General features: G+C 31.5%; 1 protein-coding gene and 1 long non-coding RNA gene across 2 annotated transcripts; both read right to left on the bottom strand.

Annotated features, from left to right (window-relative positions):
• Positions 1 to 9,608: 9,608 nt before the first annotated feature.
• LOC146919326 (uncharacterized) lies at positions 9,609 to 11,213 on the bottom strand. Its single transcript, XR_015011454.1, has 2 exons — positions 10,975 to 11,213; positions 9,609 to 9,935 (listed from the first exon to the last, which is right to left on the bottom strand). It is a non-coding gene; the product is annotated as an uncharacterized LOC146919326 (long non-coding RNA).
• Positions 11,214 to 18,173: 6,960 nt separating this feature from the next.
• LOC146919325 (protein STAY-GREEN, chloroplastic-like) lies at positions 18,174 to 20,964 on the bottom strand. Its single transcript, XM_085712676.1, has 4 exons — positions 20,549 to 20,964; positions 20,269 to 20,442; positions 19,928 to 20,095; positions 18,174 to 18,763 (listed from the first exon to the last, which is right to left on the bottom strand). The coding sequence occupies exons 1-4, from the start codon at positions 20,675 to 20,677 to the stop codon at positions 18,443 to 18,445; spliced, it is 792 nt and encodes a 263-aa protein (XP_085568802.1). The 5' UTR covers positions 20,678 to 20,964; the 3' UTR covers positions 18,174 to 18,442.
• Between the last annotated feature and the right edge of the window lie 1,275 nt (positions 20,965 to 22,239).

The raw sequence follows: 22,239 nt of genomic DNA, 5'->3' as shown, positions 1-22,239 counted from the left end.
GCCGATGAGCCAAAGACTTTGTCATATACAAAGATTCCAACTTTGCCCACATCGATGCCGCGGTTGGTTCCTTTGCTACTTCTCTCAAAACTTTATCTCCGAGGCACAAGACAATGGCACTCCTGGCCTTGTCCACCATCTCGGTCTTCTCCGCTCGTGTCATGGTGACCGGTAACGAACCTTCACCCTTCAAAGCTTTCTCACACTTTTGCTGTATCAACACCGCTTCCATCTTTACCTTCCATAACCCAAAATCGTTATCTCCGGTAAACTTCTCAATATCCCACTTTGAACCCATGATACTTGATTATCCTTTGACCTTTGCCCCACGGTGGGCGCCAATTGTTGCGAATTCGATGAGAAAACACACCAATAACAAACTTGATGTGTGGAGCAAGGGATAATTAAGCAACCAATATCAAAGTGAATTGCAATTAAACAAGCAAAAGTAGAAAAAAACAGCGAGAGAAAAGCAGAGAGAACACAAAAGAATCTGTTTACCCAGTTCGGTCCAAATTGACCTAGTCTGGGGGAGAGAGCAGCCCTCCGTTCCACTATATGATGAGTAACGTTACAAAAAGATTTCAATGGGTTACAAGAATAAGTCTCCCGCCTAATTCTACCCAAATCCCAGCCTCTTCCCGTAACCAAGAGACTCAATCCTAATAGTGTTTCCCAAGGTGAATCAACCTTCAAACCCTAGTTTGTTGCCAAGAGACAAACTCTATACAAACCCTAGTTTGATTTCTAAACCCTTGTTTCAGCCCCCCTCTATCTCTCAAAATAGTCTGATACAAGGCCTATATTTATAGTAAAAGAAACTCCCATAAAATTGTAACAAATCTGGCCCAAAAATACGTTTCTGAAAAATAACAGCACGCGAAATCGGCCACCGATTTTCCAAATCGGCCACCAATTTTTCCCGAACAGAAAGCCTCCCAAAAGGCAGCCAAAATCGGCCACCGATTTTCCAAATCGGCCACCGATTTTCCAAATCGGCCACCGATTTGTACTTTCAGCAAACATCAATTTTGGCCTCCAAACTCCAATTTTGAGTCACTTTCACAACAATCTCCACCTTGACTCCAAATTAGTGATGATGCCCATTTAACATCAACACCTTGCTGCTCTTTCCCTTGCTTCCCACTACGCCGAGTAGCTCCACAAGTTTACACCTTAATCTCTTCAATCATCGGAATGCCTTCCGCCCCTTTGAAGATCCTTGTGTCCAAACTACTCAAGGAATTTTAGGTAGTTCCACAAGTACACACCTTAACCTCTTCAGCCATTGGAATGTCTTCCGCCTTCTCGAAGATCCTTGTATCCAAACTACACTAGGAATTTCAGGTAGTTCTACAAGACTACACCATACCTCTTCAATACGAGACATCTCCCGCTTCCTTGAAGATCACCTTGCATCCAATGACCCTTGGACTTTTAGGGTAATTCCACAAGCCGTGCTATACATTCTTCAACCTCCGGAATGCCTTCCGTCTTCATGAAGAAAACCCTTGATCACCACTAGAGCATAGCACCCAAGGTCCTCCATAGTCGTACCACTCCCGGTGTGTTCAACTCCACCTAAAGCTGAGCTTCCAACCTCTCAACTAGCAAATGAGTACATCCCACTATGTCTTCCTTGAACCTCCACCTCAACCGGTAGATCATGAGTATTCTTACCACCGCCTCTCCAGGCTGATGTTGAGTGTTTAACGTCTCTCCAGACGACCACCGCTCTACCAGGCATCACCCCCAAGGTGAGAAACATCACCTTCATCCTCTAAACAGCACACCATCAAAGCACCTGCATCCTCATAACCCTCAGAGACAATTTGTACGGAATTACATTAATCTCCGGACAATCCTTCTTGAAGTGACCCATCTTGTTACACTTAAAGCATTTAAACTTTGTCTTGTTACTACTCTTTCCTCGGTTACCTCTACCTCCACCATTCCCTCTTGAAACACTTAGGCCTTCCCCGTTTTCATCAACTCTCAAGTCCTTAGACTTAGTCAACTCCTTGGTTCTCAAAGCTGCTTGAACTTCTTCCAAGGTAACAGTGCCTTCTTTTCCATAGAGCATGGTATCTTTAAACGATTCAAAAGATCTAGGTAGAGCACACAACAAGAGTATAGCTTTATCTTCATCCTCAAGATTCACCTCAATATTCTCCAAGTCATCAAGGATTTTGTTGAACTCCGTAAGTTGCTCCATGATGGCCTTTGACCCCACCATCTTGAATGAGTAGAGTTGTTGCTTTAGGAATTGCCGATGAGCCAAAGACTTTGTCATATACAAAGATTCCAACTTTGCCCACATCGATGCCGCGGTTGGTTCCTTTGCTACTTCTCTCAAAACTTTATCTCCGAGGCACAAGACAATGGCACTCCTGGCCTTGTCCACCATCTCGGTCTTCTCCGCTCGTGTCATGGTGACCGGTAACGAACCTTCACCCTTCAAAGCTTTCTCACACTTTTGATGTATCAACACCGCTTCCATCTTTACCTTCCATAACCCAAAATCGTTATCTCCGGTAAACTTCTCAATATCCCACTTTGAACCCATGATACTTGATTATCCTTTGACCTTTGCCCCACGGTGGGCGCCAATTGTTGCGAATTCGATGAGAAAACACACCAATAACAAACTTGATGTGTGGAGCAAGGGATAATTAAGCAACCAATATCAAAGTGAATTGCAATTAAACAAGCAAAAGTAGAAAAAAACAGCGAGAGAAAAGCAGAGAGAACACAAAAGAATCTGTTTACCCAGTTCGGTCCAAATTGACCTAGTCTGGGGGAGAGAGCAGCCCTCCGTTCCACTATATGATGAGTAACGTTACAAAAAGATTTCAATGGGTTACAAGAATAAGTCTCCCGCCTAATTCTACCCAAATCCCAGCCTCTTCCCGTAACCAAGAGACTCAATCCTAATAGTGTTTCCCAAGGTGAATCAACCTTCAAACCCTAGTTTGTTGCCAAGAGACAAACTCTATACAAACCCTAGTTTGATTTCTAAACCCTTGTTTCAGCCCCCCTCTATCTCTCAAAATAGTCTGATACAAGGCCTATATTTATAGTAAAAGAAACTCCCATAAAATTGTAACAAATCTGGCCCAAAAATACGTTTCTGAAAAATAACAGCACGCGAAATCGGCCACCGATTTTCCAAATCGGCCACCGATTTGTACTTTCAGCAAACATCAATTTTGGCCTCCAAACTCCAATTTTGAGTCACTTTCACAACAGGATTAAAGAAGAGACGGAGTAAAAGATATAAGTTCAAGTCTCGATATCAAAAAAGATATTAATATACCAATTAACATCTTAACATTTGTTATTGAAAAAGATTAGTGTAAGAAACAAATTGTCCATTTTCAATTAATGCTATATATGGTCGTCCTTTTAAAACAATATATATTTTAGAAAAATACTATTTTTTTATTGGCTAGAGACTTAATTAATCCAATTTGTTTTTCTAAAGACAAAATTTATTATTATTCTTTTAACAATTAGTGAAAAAATGATCAAACAAATTAGGTCACATGGTCTTTTTGAATAACTAAATCAAACACTAGTACTTATTTTTACTTTTTCTTCATATATGCTTAGTCTATGGTCTGCAAATTGCCTCCCAAACTTTTATAACCGATAAAACCGAATGCATTAAACAAACTCCCACGGCACAAAATATCTGGTCTAGTGAGAATCTAGATAGATACTACAGGAATCCAACAAAATACACGTGCCATGCTAGAGGTGAGAAAATCGATTATTTTGCATGCAACATAGATTGGCAAATGTTAACTTGTGCCCTCAAAAGCACATGTTAAAGAACTTGTTAAATAAATACACCCTTCGGTCACAAATATAAACAAAAATTTACTTTTTAGATTCATTCAATAAATGATGTATGTGGTCTATTTAATAGTCCACATACATCATTTATTGAATGAACCTAAAAAGTGAATTTTTGCTTATATTTGTGACCGGAGGGTGTATATGCATAAAAAATTGTGCATTCAACTTCTTAAAAGTTATATATTATGTTTTCTAATGCAAAGTTGCCCTTTTTAGGTTGCTTAACATGTGCCCTTAAGACATAAGTTAACATGACCCACAAAGAATTCTGATTTTGTTACTCTCATTGATTAACATGACCTTTTTTAGGTTGCTTAACATGTGCCCTTAAGGCATAAGGCATAAGTTAACACGAACCGAACCAAAATTTCTGGAACTCTTACTTTTCAATGCCATCAAAACCGCCTTAACAGTAAACTGCAATGCCGGTGTTGGTTAGATAATAAGGAGATAAACAACAGATACACTGTCATCTAGGGCTTTGTAATTGATACACCGAAAAGAAACTTCTCGACACTGGTACACTTCTCAATTACAGAAACATACAATGATGTGCTTGCAATTTAGATAAGTTCAAGGAGTAGAACAAAAAATTCTCACATATTCAAAGACTAAAATATCGTTTATCATAAAATTAACTTTTTAATTATTTAATTACATTTTTTTCTTGTTTTCTTTTTCTTTTAGAATGGTTATAGTTGTATCCTTAGTTGTATCCTTAGACAGTTTAAGGTGGCTTATCTATATAAACATTGATACTTGATAGATACACATCTCATAAGTATCTTCATCATGGAGAGATTTAAACACTCCCTCTTTGTCTGTGTGGAACTCATTTAAACATTAAAAAATGAAATTCTTCATGGTTGATGCTTTTATTTGTTTTAATCTACTGTTCACAGTTTCACACACATTCTTGAATTTAATTTAATCAATCTTACATCCAATATCTTTAAACACATATTCTTCTCATATAACATTCAATAAGAAACTCTTAAACATATTTTTTCACGCACATGATTAGATATATAAAACTAAATGATTCAATAATAGTACGTAAAATGATAGCAGATCATTCACCATATCTTAAATAAACCATTATATCATTTTAATTTAAAATTTAAATTGAGTTTAACTTAATATTAAAAACCGGTCTCGTAAAATTATAACTAGACTATTTATAAACAAATGATTTAAATTGAGGTAACACTTGTGTGACATTGTGCTATTAATATCATGTTGCATTTACGAACCACAATGTACCATATGTCACTCTTTAAAAAATAACAAAAAGCAAACAATTTATCTTTAGGAAAGAGAAAGTAGAAAACCGATTGTCACATTATAACTGGTCAACATTATATGACAATGATACCACAATGTCATACAAGTGGAGAAAGTTTTGGTTGGACACATACTCAACACTTCAATTTTATGCATACATACAAAACCAAGAAAAAATTAAAGAAAAATAAAATTACAATATATCAATTGATGTGATTAAATTTTTTTTATTTAATTTCGTTAGTTTTATGTGAGTATGTACATAAAATTGAAGTGTTGGGTATGTGCCCAACCAAGACTTTCTCCATACAAATGATACCTTTGTTTTTGGAGTTAGACAAAGCATGATAACATTTTTTTTTGTTGGAAATGTTAAAAAGTGTCATTGAGAGATTAGATAAAAGGATAAAATTAGAAATATTGTATTGAAAAATGGTAAAATTTAATGAATTTTATTTTTTAAAAATCAAAATGTTGTTAAATCTAATGCAACTGTAATACTTTTAATTTCTTTAACAGGTGCTCTAAAAACACTTGTTAATATAACCCTTCTTTTTTTAATTATTTAATGTGTACAACTTTCTCAGTGTAGGGATGGTTACTATTGAATTTAGGTTACTGCTCTCCGCCCAGCAAGTTTCGCTCCCACCCAGCCAAATTTACCAAAATAACCCTGCGCTAGTTAATTAACGCATGTGTAAACTTAAATTTTACACATGCGTGACTTAAGTCACGCTGCATGAGTTAACTCACGCTTGTACAAAGTTGCAAAGTACACATGTGAGCAGGGGCGGATCTGAGCAGGACAGGGTGTGGCAATAGCCACACCATCCCAGCCCAAACCCATTTTTTTTTATACAAAGCCTATCTTAAGTTATATATATATATATATATATATATATATATATATATATATATATATATATATCCTCTATTCCGTAATACTAATAGTTTTGTAGCTTTGGCCTTGTGGCTGGGGTTTAGTTTTTGAGTGCAGACTTGGATGTCCCAAGTTCAACTTCAACTCTCAATCTCACTTTCTGCATTTTTTTTCTTAATTTTTTCAAGTTGCTTGCAATTTTCTTAATTTTTTCAGATAAGATATAATCTTCAACACAATCTCATGTGCATGATATAAGATTAAATTAAGTTGGGAGTAATATATTCGCAAAATGAACAACTGAGATACTGGACAAAATTTATATTAGTGTTAAAGGATAAGAGCAGCTTCTTGTAAAGCATTTCCAATTTACTTTTAATAATATAAACAACATAATATGTGAATATATATTAAGATTTTGCAACTTATGTCATGCATTATCTAATCTATAAAATATATATATATATAGGGATTTGCTAGAACACACCCACTAGTTTTTATGTGGGAGTGTTTTAGCAAGCTACACCTTAGGGTGTATTTAACTACTTTTTAGTTATAACTTGCTAAAACACACCTTCTAAAAAATAAGTGGGTGTATTCTAGCAAATGCCTATAGAAGTTGCTAATGTACACCCACTTATTTTTAAGAAGGTGTGTTTTAGCAACATTCACTTTAAGGTGTATTTAACAACTTTTTAGTTATATCTTTGCTAAAACACACCTTAATAAAAACTAGTAGGTGTATCCTAGCAAACCCCTTAATTATATAAATATAATTCGACCACTCTGTCATGTCATCATCAAAACATGTACATGAAAGTGTACAATATAAGTTAAGAGTATAGAAAACGTGATTTGTCTTATGAGATTGTTGTTTTTGTCCTTTTTCCCTAGCAAGAATAGGGCAGAGTAAATGCCTGTCCCTCACATGTGTGCTTTGCAACTTTGCAACTTTGTAAGTTGTAACTAGTGTGAGTTAACTCACGCGTGTGTTAACACCAGCATGAGTTAACTCATACAGTGTGACTTAAGTCACGTATGTGTAAAATTTAAGTCATGTTTGATTTACACATGGGTTAGTTAATTAGCGCAAGGGTATTTTGCTCTATTTGGCTGGGTGGGAGCGAAACTTGCTGAACGAAGAACAGTAATCTTGAATTTAAGTACCATGGACTGATACGGTGAGGAGGATGGCCAGGGCCCTCTCTGATGCTTACACTATTTAACTTTGTCATGTAGTGATACACCTATTATATATTATGTAAAATTAGATCGAGACTTCTCCCTCCTTCAAAAATAAGAGCAATGTTATTTGAATATCAATTTGATTGACAATCATATTTTTATAAAGAAAATTATGTATTGATACAAAAATCAAAGTAATAGAGAGAAAGTAAAGATATAATGTGAGTATGAGAGAGAAAGTTGTCATAAAAATTGTTAGAAAATAGTTGTACAAATATCATTTCTCCAAAAATAATTGTAGTAAAAAACCTTCTTTTTGATAAAATCTTACTGGTTAAAGAGTGTCCTAGAAACACTTGTTAACATTTCTCCTATCATAAATGTAAAGTAGAGAATAATAACTTGAATGTGGTGTAAATTGAATTAATTAGAGACTATCATTGTAGAAAACCAATTAGTAACTAAATGTGACAATCTTGGTGAGGCCTAGATTACACTCTCTTGTTTAAGGGGTATTTATAGTGAGGCCTACGTTACCCTCTCTTGTTTAGAGGGTAATTCCTCTCATGATATCAACCAATCAAAATGTAATATACATGGGCAACATTAAATGTCAAATAAATGAGCATTTTTTTCTAAAAATAAAAGAGTTAAATAAGGTAACTTTTAATACTTTTAATTTTTATTTAATTGATTTTTATTTAATTATATTGAGGTGTTCAATCTTAATTAATTTACACTACAAGACTTATAACAAATAAAACTTTACATCAAATTTTTTTCATCTGGATGTCCTTAAATTCATCACTTACATTCATAAAATTTCTTCCATTCCAAAACCCCGAACGTGAAAACAAAAACATCTCTTTCATTCAAATTTTTTCTTCTTTATTCTTCCCTATTAATCACTTCTTGTTTCCTTTTCATTCTTCTTCCCATTTTGATTGTTCAATTTTGTCGTTCCAAACTACCGCAGTTTTCAATTATAGTGAGAATTGTCGTTGTTTCTAGAACCGCGTCAGGTATCGTGACTTATTTTTTTATTTAAGCAACCAACCTAATAAAATATGCTAACACGCATAAACTTCCTCACTATCAGCCAAAGCCTTTAAGTCCAAACAAAAGAACAAAAGCCTCATGACATAACCATTTCAGCAGCAACCGAAAAAATGCTAGCAAACTCCCACAACATCACAGAAGCAACACCTACTGGCAGTCCTCAAAATACGACGGATGACTTACTCAATTGTTATAATTAACTACCTCACAACTAAGAAAAATCAAATCAAAAAGAAAAATCAAGTCACCATACCTGACGTGGTTCTGGAAATAACGACAATTCTCATGATATTTGGAATCAAACGAACGACGATGATTCTCACAAAAATTGAAAAATGCGACAGTTTGGAACGACAAAATTGAACAATCAAAATGAGAAAATGAAATTTTATGAATGTAACTGATAAATTTAAGGACATTCATATGAAAGAAATTTGATGTGAAATTTTAATTGTTCTAAGTCAGTCCTGTAGTGTAAATTAATTAAGATTGAACACCTAAATATAATTAAGGCAAGATTACATTAGGGGTCCTTTATCTTATTTATTTGTAACACTTTGTCATTTATCTTTATTTTTTTCCCCGTAAGGTCCTTTATCTATGTTAAAAGCAAATATCATCTTTTTCTCATTTTTTTATTATTTAAAAATACATAATTTTACTTTTAAAAATATATTTTTATTAAAAATGAAAAAATCCAGAAATATGATGAAGATGTTCATCATCTTCTTCCTTTGAATCTTCATATTATTTAAATCAAAAAAAGTTCTACTAAAATATATCTCCAAATATCGTGAAGGCTTAATTGTAGTTTTCGCCCCCTAACTTTCACGAAGTTGCGATTTTGGCCTCCTAAGAAAAAAAACTACAAAAACGCCCCATAAGTTTTGCAACTGTAGCAGTTTTGGCCCCCAAGGCCAAAAAAAATAACATGTGGCACCTCACTTAGGATGTCACGTCAGCGTAGACCGAGTCAAAATTGGCCTTGGGGGCCAAAACTGCCACAGGTGCAAAACTTTGAGGGCGGTTTTGTAGTTTTTTTTTCTTAGGGGGCCAAAATCGCAACTTTGGGAAATTTAGGGGGCTAAAACTGCTATTAAGCCTATCGTGAATTAATGTTATATTCACCTCAAATCTTCTTTTAAACACAAAAATCAAAACCTTAATTTCACAAATGTTGCAAGGTGAATGATGGAGGCTTAGTCACTGGCGGAAGGGTTAGGCTTTACGAAAGTTAAGATTGTTCTGGAAACAACAAAATTGATCTGCAAAGCTGCTCTCAATTTTGGAGTTATTTTTATGCCGGGTTTTTGAATATTGAGTTAGAAAATAATAATAATAATATACGGTGTGACAATTTATATAACTAAATCTTTTTTTTTTTTGTGATGAAACTAAATCTCTTTCTCTATAGGGTTTTGATTTTGTAACATCCAAGAAAATGTCTGGTACTAGAGACCAATGTAATTTTAAAAAGAATCTGAACTGATATAGCTTAATAATTTTGGGACCTTTAATACTACAATTACATATATTTTCTAACGTACAACAAGAATTTACATTCTAGTCTACGACTCTGACTATGATCCGGTAACGAAGAACTCTACATTGAAGTGTTGGCGAGTAGTCCGGACATACTCTTCAACTTTTCAATGTCAAGCTTAACCTGAAAACAACATCCAAACATAGTGAGCGCAAATACTCAGTAACATATAATATAAAATAAAATGCACTTTGATGTTCTCAGCCATGTCCGATGTACTAGACATGGAAAAAGTTCTCTCGTCAATATTACTAATTAATAAACTCTTGTACGTATTTAACATTTTACCAAATAAACAATGGTTTATATTCATAGGAATTCGTATCTTATTTACTTTAGCTGGACACTCACGATTTGCCTTTCAACTGGATTTCTACTGTTGCCCAGGTTTGCCCTGCAATGTCATCTTTAACTAAACACTTAGGATTTGCCTTTTAACTGGATTTCCATTGTTTCCCAGGTTTGCCCTACAGTGTTATCTTTAACTTAATCTCAGAGTACTCTGCTTTTACCGGTTAGCATAATCAACTACCGGTGTCTACCTCACAATTGTTACTATTGTAAGGATCTTCTTTAATTATCAATTAAAACTATATGAAAATTTTCTTATACATGTTCAGATTCAATAATAAAATTGTACATGTATTGTTATATTTGAAAGGGAAATGAAGGATGGCAGCAATTGTTTAAAGTGATTAGTATTGGCACAAGCATATTCACACATCAAGACCGTAAGAAGAATGCTAAGGTCACATTAAGATTTATATCCTTAAAACAATATTATATAGATCACCATGTCTCATGAGTACTTCATGTCTTCACAAGTTAACCATATCTCCAATTCTAATGAAGAAAACTACTATAAGAAATAACAGAACCGCATGTCAATGGATAAAAATCTCAGAAAATATGTTAAACCAAACTAATAATCAAACCCACTTTTATACCTGTGCATAATAACATTGTAAAATCAACATGAACAAGCAATGCTTTGACATGCAATAGTATCTCCCTCAAATTTCCTAATTTAAATTCTAGAATCCCTAATTCCTTTTTTCTCTTTCTTTCATTAATCTTAAATCAAGGACATGCAATTATTAATTAGCCATGAATCATAAGTACATCCTAGAGAGGTTTTGAATTTGGGATAAGACTATGTTACCTTGCAATTTTCATGGTGACTCTAAACCCTAAAATGGTGGATTCTTCTTTCTCCTCTTTTGTTGGGATAAGGGTTGCTGCTCCCTTTAATTTCTCTTCTTCAGCATGCCTTTTCTCTCTCTCGGCCTCTCCTCTTCTCTTCCTGCCTTGCGATTCTCCCTCTTCTTCTCCTTCCTTTCTCTTTTACGTTTCAGATCTTCTTTCTCTCCCTCTCTGATTCTTTTCTTTTCTTTCCTTCTTAAAATCAGGCTTTAGTGTATTATGACTATTTATATGGGGTAAATGGATGGTGGGTCTTTTACTAAAAAGACCTTAGTTAAAAGTAGTAATTCCACCTAATTCTTAATCTTAGTTTTGGGTTTCTTACCAAATGGGTTTGGGTCACTCTAATCTTATACTTGGTCTATGTCTCCAACACTAACCCAAAATTAAAAACATATAAGATTTTATAAATAATGTGAATATTCATACATTTAAGGATAACAAGTAATAATAATAACACAATTATTTGATCATGAAAGTTGGGGATGTAACAGATTTTTGTGTTTAAAAGAAGATTTAAGGTGAACATAACATTAATTCATGATATTTGGAGATATATTTGTGTAGAAATTTTTTTGATTCATTGAAGATGATGAAGATTCAAAGGAAGAAGATGAAGATGATGAACATCATCATATTTATGGATTTTTTTCATTTTTAATAAAAATATATTTCAAAATAAAATTATGTATTTTTTTAATAAAAAAAAGAGAAAAAGGATGTATATGTGCTTTCATGAGAGATAAAAGACCTAAACGGAAAAAAAATAAAGATAAAGGACCAAAATGTTACAAATAAATAAGATAAAGGACCTCTAATGTAATCTTGTCTAAAATTAAATAAAAATTAAAAGTATTAAAAGTTACCTTATGATTAAAATTGATTTTTTTTTTAGAAAAAATTGACTCATTTATTTGACATTTAATGTTGTCGATCTATATTACATTTTGATTGGTTGATATCATGAGGGGGTAAAATACCCGCTAAACAAGAGAGGGTAATCTAGAAAAAACCGGTATTTACCCTTTCAAGATATCAACCAATCAAAATGTAATATACAATGTAACATTAAATGTCAAATAAATGAGTCAATTTTTCTATAAAAAAAAATCAATTTTAATAAGGTAACTTTTAATTTTTATTTAATTATATTTAGGTATACAATCTTAATTAATTTACGCTATAGGGCTTGTAACAATTAAAATTTCACATCAAATTCAACCCATAAATATTTATTTTTTAGGATGAAAAATTAATAAGTTTTTGGAATACTTTTAAAACAATATTTGTTTTTTAATTAAAAACAAAAAGGTGTAGCCAATTTTTTCTCTATAAAAAAAAATTGTTCCTAATTTGTACTTCCACGGATAAGTTGATATAACAAATTTCCACCAATATTTGTATTTTTGTTGCAAAATTAATAAGTCTTTTGAATACTTTAAAATTTTAAATATTATTTGTTTTTTTAATCTACTAACAATATATAAAAACATTATTAAAAAAACAATATATTTATTAAAAAAATATCAAAATTAAAATCCAACAAAATTTCATAATTGTCCTTCTTAAAAGCCAATATATTATCATGATAATTACGGACAACTGTTTATTCAATTCCACACAACATATTTAAATATCTACTGTTACTACTAATCTACTACTACTAATACTATAATAAGAAAATTAGAAAATCTTACTCGAGTAAAATTTCATAATTATCCTTACAATCTTCTTAATTTTATGGGTTTAATCGTCATTTTACAAAATAAAATACAAATTTATTCATTTTGAAAAAAATATTATATATATTTTTGTTTATCTTTCTAGCCTAAGTAATTCTCTATGTATCTTCATTTTTCAGATTTATCACTTCCAAGCCTAACAAATTCTCTATATCGTCATTTCGTTCTCATCTATTTTAATCTCTTAATCTTCTTAATAATTTGCATATTTAAAAAATTAATAGAAACGATACAATAATGTTAAATTTTTTAAAATAATCATTAGTTTTAAAATTTAAGCATATCAACTTTCTCATATCAGTATACTTAAAATTTGATTTTGGAGATATAAGCACATAAAGTCTACAATGAATGCGGTGTAAATATTTAACAGTATTTTGGAGAAACAATACAGTGATGTTGATATTTTAAAAATAGTCACGAGTTTTCTAAACTTTATCATATTGACTATTACATATTGTTAAAAAAAAACCTTCTGCATATATAAATATATAAAATCTTCAACGAGTGCGGTGCAAATATTTATCGGTGTTTTAAATATAAAATAAAAAAGTATTTAATAGAAACATTACATCGATGTTGATATTTTGAAAATAGTCACGAGTTTTCAAAATTTTATCATATCGATTTTCTCATATATGTACATAAAAATTTATTTATGCATATATAAACACATAAAATCGGCAACGGGAGAAGTGCAAATATTGAACGGTGTTTTGCATATAAAATAAAAAGTTATTCAATAGAAACACTATATTAATGTTTATATTTTGACAATATTAATGAGTTTCTACGATTTTATCATATCAACTTTCTCATATATTAACATAAAAAATTATTTCTGCAGATAAATCACATAAAATCTACAACGAGTACGGTGAAAACATTGAACAGTGTTTTGCATATAAAATAAAAAGGTATTTAATAGAAACACTACATTGATGTTGATATTTTGAAAATTATCATGAGTTTTTTTTTTTTGAGGGAAAATAATCATGAGTTTTAAAAAAAATTATTTTATTGACTTTCTTATATGTGTATATGAAAATTTGTTTTCGTGTACATAAGAAAATAAAATCCACAACATACGCGATTCAAATATTTTACATTTTTTTATATATAATATATGAAAAGAAAACATTTGATAGTACTAACAAAGTAATTATTTTTTATATGATTACCACAATGTTACGTTACTCGTGCGTAACCGTACGAGTCTATTACTAGTTAAAAAATAAAATAATTATTTTTTATATGATTACCACAATGTTACGTGACCCGTACGGTACGCACGGGTCTATTACTAGTTAAAAAATAAAATAAAGCATGGCAGTTTTTTTTCAAAGGAGAAAACGTGACAGTTGTTTTATTAAAAAATAAGATATGAACTTGGCCTTATTTTTTAAGCCATGAACATGTTGTTTTATTAAAAAATAATTAAATTAAATTAATAGGGTTAAAATTGGAAGAAAATATAAAAAAACCACTAGTTATAAGCTCAAAAGCTACTTGAAATAGCTTCTCAAAAAACGCTATAAGTTAGTGGAAAAAACTTTTTACCCAACACGTCTTATTATATCAAAACAAACTTATAAGCTAGTCCAACAAGCTATAAGCTAGCTTATTCGTGTTAACAAACACAGCCATGATGGGTTGAATTTGATGTGAAATTTTAATTGTTAAAAGCCCTATAGTGTAAATTAATTAAGATTGTATACCCAAATATAATTAAATAAAAATTAAAAGTTACCTTATTAAAATTCATTTGTTTTATAGAAAAAATTGACTTATTTATTTGACATTTAATGTTACATTTGTATATTACATTTTGATTGGTTGATATCTTGAAGGGGTAAATATACCCTAAACAAGAGAGGGTAATGTAGAAAAAACCGACAATCTTTTATTTTTTCTTGACAAAAAACAAAAAAATATTTATTCATTTAAATTGATAGAATTTATCATTTAACATCACTAAAAATGTAAATGATGAATACGAGAACACATTCACAACAACAAAGTTAGTAACATACAACAACAAAGTTAGACACTAAAATCACAAAGTAAAAAAAACTTAAGTCTATGTCAAAATCACTTATTTATATTTAAATAAAGATAAAAATAAGAAGACGGGTGATTTAAATAAAACAAAATTAACCCAAAACCATTACCTCGATGAAGAAAATGGATTAGAGCAATTTGAAAGGAAAAATTGAGACCGACTTATTTAGAGAGAAAAGGTATACAATTTTTTTGTAAATGTAATAGTTAATTTTTTTACATATATTATGCATTATCTCTATCAACTAAGTTAAACTCACAGAGATTTTGACGGAGTAACTCTATCATATATTTTTGCAAATGGAAATAATAATAATAATAATAATAATAATAATAATCACTTAAAATCAATGTGTGAAACGTTGTCTATGTACGTGTGGCTACAATTGAATTGAATATAATAATTGGCATGGACCAATATAACGAGGGGGTACCCGTGGGTCTGGGCCCTCCATCTCTCATTTGTCATGTCTCTTAAAAAAAACTTTGTCATGTAATAGTACACACGTTATATCTGTGATATTTTTACGAAGTTTTGATTTTAATGTTAATTTTAAATTATAATAAACCTAATAAACTATGTTTATTTTTTAATGACATTAAATAATATAGAAAATATAACATGAATTTTTATCTTTTTTAATAATACCAACACTATAACTTTACTATAGGTCCTTTTAAAAAAAACTTTATTATAGAATTTTTTTGCTTAGGACTATAATTAAAAGTGAAAAAGTCATCCCAAAATCCCTTACTTTCTTTATATAGTACAGAATAGAAGTATGGGTAATATTATTTTTTTCACTATGTAACCCTTGTGGCATTTGCTTTGTTTGAAGTATGGATAATATTGCTCATATCATAGTGGGTCGTTTATATCTTAATGATATTTAACTTTTTTTTAATTAATAATTAATTTAAATAATATTATAAAAGAATAAAATAGTAAATAAAATATTTTAAACAAAGAGTATTTTCTTTTCTCTTACTTGATACACCTCCTATATAAAATTGTTTAGAACATTTTATATGAATAATTTGTGACATATCAATGAATTGTTTTGAACTTTTTTTTACAAGTTTTTAACTTAATTCTATAAGCCCTCTAAAATAGCTTATAAACAGTTATATAGCCTACGTTTAAATAGTTTAACTTTATTTTATTTTTATACATAAATATTTTGTAGATCCAAAAATAATATATATATATATATATATGATGTTTATTATGAGAATGACTATCTTATATGAGAATGGTGAGAATGATTATCAACCATTAGAAAAAAAAATAAATGGTTGAGATTAAAAAGTCTCACATATGTCTCATCACATTTTATCATTTATCATGAACCCATTCCACTCTCCATCTTCTCCAACCCGCCATCATCAATTGTTCTCTCTGTGTTCCACAATTGCACTTCAAATTCTCTACATCATTGAACATAATTAGAATTACAGAACTGAAGTTAGTTTTCCCTTTCATCTACTTTGGGTATGAATTTTTGGATCTCCATTTCAATCTCGAGCATGTCTATTCCACTACCATAAAATTGAAATTTTTGAGAAATATTACCATTTCATTTCCTAATCTAATTTCACTCATTTCAATCTCCGACGTGAAGCTCTCCGTTTCCACCTTCCACCACCGTTCACGGTCATTCCACCAAGGGTGTTCTCTGTCCTTCATACCCATGTTTTTGGCATCAAAATATATATATATATATATATATATATATATATATATATCCATTATCACCCTACACAAGGGTGACAGTCATGTATTAAACAATCTATTTTAAATTTTCAGCAGTCCTATTGTATGTCTAAGTTTGGGTACATCTAAAATTCGGTACTTCCTAATTAAGCCAAATAAAAGACTCATCGTCCTCTACAAAGTTAATGACATCTACGACCCACCTTCAAGAATGCAAATGTAAAAATTCAAGTGTGTCTGTATATTATAGGTTGAATTTTTCAAATAACGATGATCATTTGCAATTTTAACAAAAACTGCATTTCAGAGCATTGACAAAAATATAATATCACTGCTTTTATCAATATCACCGACAGTCGTTTCTCCATTGCAAGCGTATGGAGGAAAACCTATCAAATCATTTGCTATGCATTAAGAAATCTACACATCTACTTCATATGCTTTAACATAAGTGTCGTTTAAAGTTCCGTAAAATAAAATTGTCAAAATATATGACATGTTAACTAAATTATATTGTATTAACTAATAACTATTATTGTATTTTCCTTCATCATGATATAAGCTGAATACCATGTTTTGAAAGTAATGTTCATAGGCATAGTGGAAAAAAAGAAATTGGTTCTCCATTGATAGTATGTTTTATCTGCACAATAAAGCAAGAATGACTTTCATTTTGAAATAGATTTCATAATATGCATAAACCACTAAAGATCTGCGGCACGAATGCATCATCTCGAATATTGAAATCCTCACCTTACATAGAAAGGAGAAAGAAAATTTATAAAAGATATGAGAGATATTATAGGATGAAAATATGAACACTTGAAAAAACATGTAAAACATGTAAGAAAGCAAGGATCAATCGTAGGATGGATTGTGGTGCAATAGAATCCAACTAAAAAATCGAATTCAACTAATAAGTAACATATCAAGTGAATGTTAGCAAAAATATGTTGATCACTATTTCAAATCTGGTTGAGCTAGATGTAGCTAAAGATTTTCATGTGACATGGGAGCTCCATTAAAATCCTCGTTTTCAATTACGAGAGATAAAAGTTTAAAGTAGAAGGAAAAAAAATCAAAGGTATAAATGTAATGCCCGTTTGGTTCAGCTTTGAATATAATTGATTCTGAGAGAATTGATTCTGATAGAATTGATTCTGACAGAATTGATTCTGAGAGAATTGATTTATGTTCGGATACAATTATGTAGAATTGATTAAACAAAATGATTTATGTTTGGATGCAATTATGTAGAATTGCTTTTGAATGTATAATTACTAAAATAGACATAGCTAAAGGAGAATTGATAACGAATGAGAATTGATAAAGGGCAATAAAGTAAAATAACATGTTGTAATAATAAAATATACAAACCTATACACGTTGTTCAAGGAGAATTGATTCTAGAAAAGGTAGAAGCTAGGATTTGTAGCTTCATGGAGAATTGCTTTTGGAGGATAAAAGCAATTCTGAAAAGCTGAACCAAACACGTTGATTTTGGCTAGAATTGCTTTTGGCACAGTAGAGAATTGATTTTGGGCTAGAATTGCTTCTCAGAAGCCAAACCAAACAGGCCCGTAGACGTTTGAGAAAACATGAAGAGAAAAAATGGAAATTATTTGTTCCATGAAACAACACTTCAATTAAATAATTTTATATTGAAATTGATAATTGCAATTTTGAACCTTGCAATGGTCTATTCAATTCCTAGGTAAAAATACTTGTTTACACATATACAATACAATACCTAATTTTTATGAATTAAAATCATACACCAAAAAAAAAGTAAAATAAAAAAAATTCAAATATGACCACTTTTCTTATATTTACATTGAAAAGGGTTTTGGATTTTTCCTCACAATGAGCAACGTATAGAATAAGAAATGAGACTTTCGTGTGGCTACAAGTTACAGTGATTGTTGAGTTTCAATTCCATCAATAGGTTCATAAGTATCATTGTGAACCTCATTAGAGCACGGCATTGGGCTCAACTTCAACGGTGGAAAGCAGCACTCGCAATTTTCTTGACATGGCTGAGGTAGGGCCAAATTTTGGTGGTCCCTTTGGGTCCCACTAGTAGGTTGGGAAGCCTCCTTTAGTGGACCCCAACATTCTACCTTCTTGAATTCTGGAATCTTTGAATGAAAATATACCCAAACCAATGCTTCCTGTAATTCAGGATAGTTGGTGAATAAATTGCCGTCACCGTGTACAAAAGCCTTCAATACCTAAACCAAATCAAACACATATTGTTAATAATCACAATTAAGTTTATTTGAAATAATAATAATAATCACAATAAGATATAGTCCTAATCATATATTTTTCATGTCCCATATCTCCTAGGTGCAATTCAAATGATAAAAAGTTGGTCAACTACTCGACACTCCATCCGTCTCACAATAATTGTCTCTTTACCATTTTTTCATTTTCTCAAAATAATTGTCACTTTAAAATACCAATGCAATATTTATTATTTTTTCCTTTATTATACCCTTATATTTTATCAAACTTAACTGCTCCACTAACTACAATTAATAAGGGTATTTTGGTAAATGACACTAATTTTACCATCAAAATCAACACGATTAATCATTTCCTTAATAATCATGCACAAACTTTAAACAACTATTATTTAGAGACGGAGGGAGTAGTACTTCTCGCACTCCCTTGATAATTTGTTGACCAAATTGCTAAGTATTGTCATATGTGTAATTCAAATTTAGATAAGTACAAAGATTCTTAAAACCCACTATTAATTAAGGTGAAAACACATGCTGAAGTGAGTTTGAACTCTAAAACCCCTAAATTAATAGGGGATTTTAAGAATCCTTTGTACGTATTGAAAAAACTCACAAATTGGTCTTTAGGAGAACGATATTTTGAATCACAATGAGATATAGTCCTAATTATATTAGTCATGTCTCATGTCCGGTAGGTACAATTCAAATGAAAAAAAATTGGTCAACTACTCATAGTAGTTCTCGAACCCCTTGATAATTTGTTGACCAAATTGCGGAGTTATTGCCATATATGTAGTTTAAATTTAGATAAGTACAAAGATTCGTAAAACCTACTATCAATCAATTAAGGTGAAAATTCATATTGAGGTGGGATTTCGAACTCTAAAACCCCTCAATTAATAGGGGGTTTTAAGAATCTTTGTACATGTTCCTTAAGGTACAAGAAAAAACTCGCAAATTGGTCGCTAGGACAACGATATTTCGGATCTTGTAAAAAAGGTAAAGTAAGTGTGGAGACATATCTCGAGTGAGTTCGAACTTGTAATACCCCATATTTACCCTTTCAAACTCATAATACCCCTATTACATGCATCAAGTGTGTGTGAATATCGTAGATAGAAATTTTTTGTCAAAAAAAGACATGCTTACCACGGGTAACTCTTTGCAGAAGATGAAATATCTTAATCTAGCGAATATATCCAACAAAAAATGGCCACCACTAATGTGACAATGAACATGGAGAGACATCTTTCCCTTCACCTTCTTCCACTGCGCCACAACTTCATCCCTTTGCAATCTATTATACCATCCCTGCAACTGCAATTGAATTCCCAAGTTTGTATACTTTTTTATTCCTAAAATTCAATATTGATTTTTTTTTTTTTTTTGTGTGTGTGAACCTCTTCAACTCTGTTTTGTTACTTCCATCAAATGATTAGGGAAGACATGATTGTGATGATGATGTTGATAATCAAAATTATGAGAAATACCTGAGAGTTATTAATGGTTTGAGAAATTGCCAAAGTGAGTTTTGAGGTTACATCACTATGTGTTAACGTATAAGTCCTTGGAAGATTTCCTGGATGTTTGTCTTCATCAATTCCTAAGAACAAAACCTTCAATTTTGATGCTTCAAATATAGCTGGTCCAAATAACCTAGCAACCTGTTCCAAAATCCAAACCAAACCCACAAATAGAAAGTCAAATCAAAATTCAAGAAACACCTTTCTTTAATCTTTCTAAATTGAGAAAAGAGAAAGAAACACATACAGGAACAATTGATTGGTTCTTCTTCCATAACCGTCTTCTATTTGGAAAAAGAGGTTTATGTTGAGGTGAAAAGGAAGGTTTGAACTTAGAAGTGAGCATAGGAGGAGGAGCAGTGGTTAGAGTACCCATGTTCTTGTATAGTTAGATCCAATCTTTGTGGACTCACAAAGACAAAGAATTAACGTTACGTGGTTGTTCAAACAACAATAAAAGAGTGTTGTTTGATGAGTATAAGAATGAAGGGTGTTCTTTTTATTATGCTTTACTTTGCTTGTAACAAGTGATGTGGGATTTTTGTTGAGAAGAATCTTCTTTAGGTTTTGCTTCTAAGATTGAGCTAAGAAAATTGGATAAAAGTAAGAAGAGATAATTGATTAAGATGCGTGTTGTAAATGTTATTGTTATGTATGACTTTTGGGTTTGTGATTGCTTGCGGTTGCTTTAAGTAGTAGTCTTGTGCAATGGTGTCTTTTTTTCCATAGTTTTGGCTATTTTCGGTTGTAGTTGTGTCTATGCCTCTCTAAGACACGTTTCTTTTGTGTTAACTTACCACGTGGTCTTGTTGGACTAATTTGTCTCTAATCCAACGGTGGTAGACCAATTTTTTGGTATAGCAAACTTTAGGCTTTCTTCTCTATCATCATAATAATGGAGGTTTGCAACTTTTTTTAGCTGTTGTTATTTGTTACAGTACTGTTATTGTCTCGGATGTTCTTGAAATTGCACCTTGAGTAGGTGAGCGCAGCCAATCATACTTCTCTCCAAAAACAAAGGAGGTAAAACTGTTAGTAATCATGCAATAATCGTGGAATCCCAAGGATAAATGTCATAGTGATTGATAAGAAAGAGTGTATAAGAGTATTCATGTGGAAGATACTCATGAAAACTCATAGCAGAATGAATTAGATTTGATAAAAGATAACAAAAGAGTACAATGGTGAGAGTTATTTATAGAGGCTGGTTAGTCTACCTGACTTATAATTACCTAATCAACCAACTAACCATAGTTTATCTATCAACTAACTATGATTTATTCACTATACTTTAATAAAAAACAAGATACAAGTACTCTCCCCTTTTTATTATATCGTCTCATTTGCAATATAATTATGAATCTTGGAATAATTGTCATTTTAGGCTCCAATAATTGTCATATGGTATAAAAGATTTATATAAAAAAAAACACATGATAAAAGATGTTGTGAATTCAGATAAAACTCACAACAATATGTGAGGTGCAGAGAAAAATTAACAACTACCAAAACCAAATAGATCGATAACAATAAGATAAAAGGAGAAGAAGAAAAACACAACGATAGTTGTTTATGCAATTCAATCTAAATTTGATCTACTCCGAAGGAAAGAAGAACTCTCCAGTTAACTATCAAAAAGTTCTTTACAAAGAGATATAAGGATTACGAGAAATTACCATTCACCAATTCTCTAAGAACAAACTATAATTTCTACCATTTACTCGAATCACTTTATGTGGCTAAGAGTCTCAATAATTTCACACTTGCGGTGTTTGAATGGTGTTTCCAAACCCTAATATCTACTTCAAAAGCCTTCAACCTTTAGCTTATTGATACCCCCAAAGGTTCCCTCTTTTGTTCTCTTTAGGTTTGCGTCTCTCCTCTCTTCTAAACCCTAAACCCAAGTTGCTTATTAATAGAATATGTCTAGCCCTTAAA

Source organism: Medicago sativa, chromosome 5, assembly GCF_051527215.1.
Source record: "Medicago sativa cultivar Bolivia chromosome 5, Bolivia_mono, whole genome shotgun sequence".
NCBI lineage: Eukaryota > Viridiplantae > Streptophyta > Magnoliopsida > Fabales > Fabaceae > Medicago > Medicago sativa.
This window is presented reverse-complemented; position numbering and strand designations above follow the sequence as displayed.

What these genes read in the sequence shown, in the direction of transcription:
- LOC146919325 (XM_085712676.1), bottom strand. Translation starts at nt 20,677, where the DNA reads ATGGGTACTCTAACCACTGCTCCTCCTCCTATGCTCACTTCTAAGTTC. An exon ending in AGAACCAATCAATTGTTCCT is followed by an intron (nt 20,443 to 20,548) that starts GTATGTGTTTCT and finishes ATTTTGGAACAG; the next exon opens with GTTGCTAGGTTATTTGGACC. An exon ending in TCTGCAAAGAGTTACCCGTG is followed by an intron (nt 18,764 to 19,927) that starts GTAAGCATGTCT and finishes GATTTGGTTTAG; the next exon opens with GTATTGAAGGCTTTTGTACA.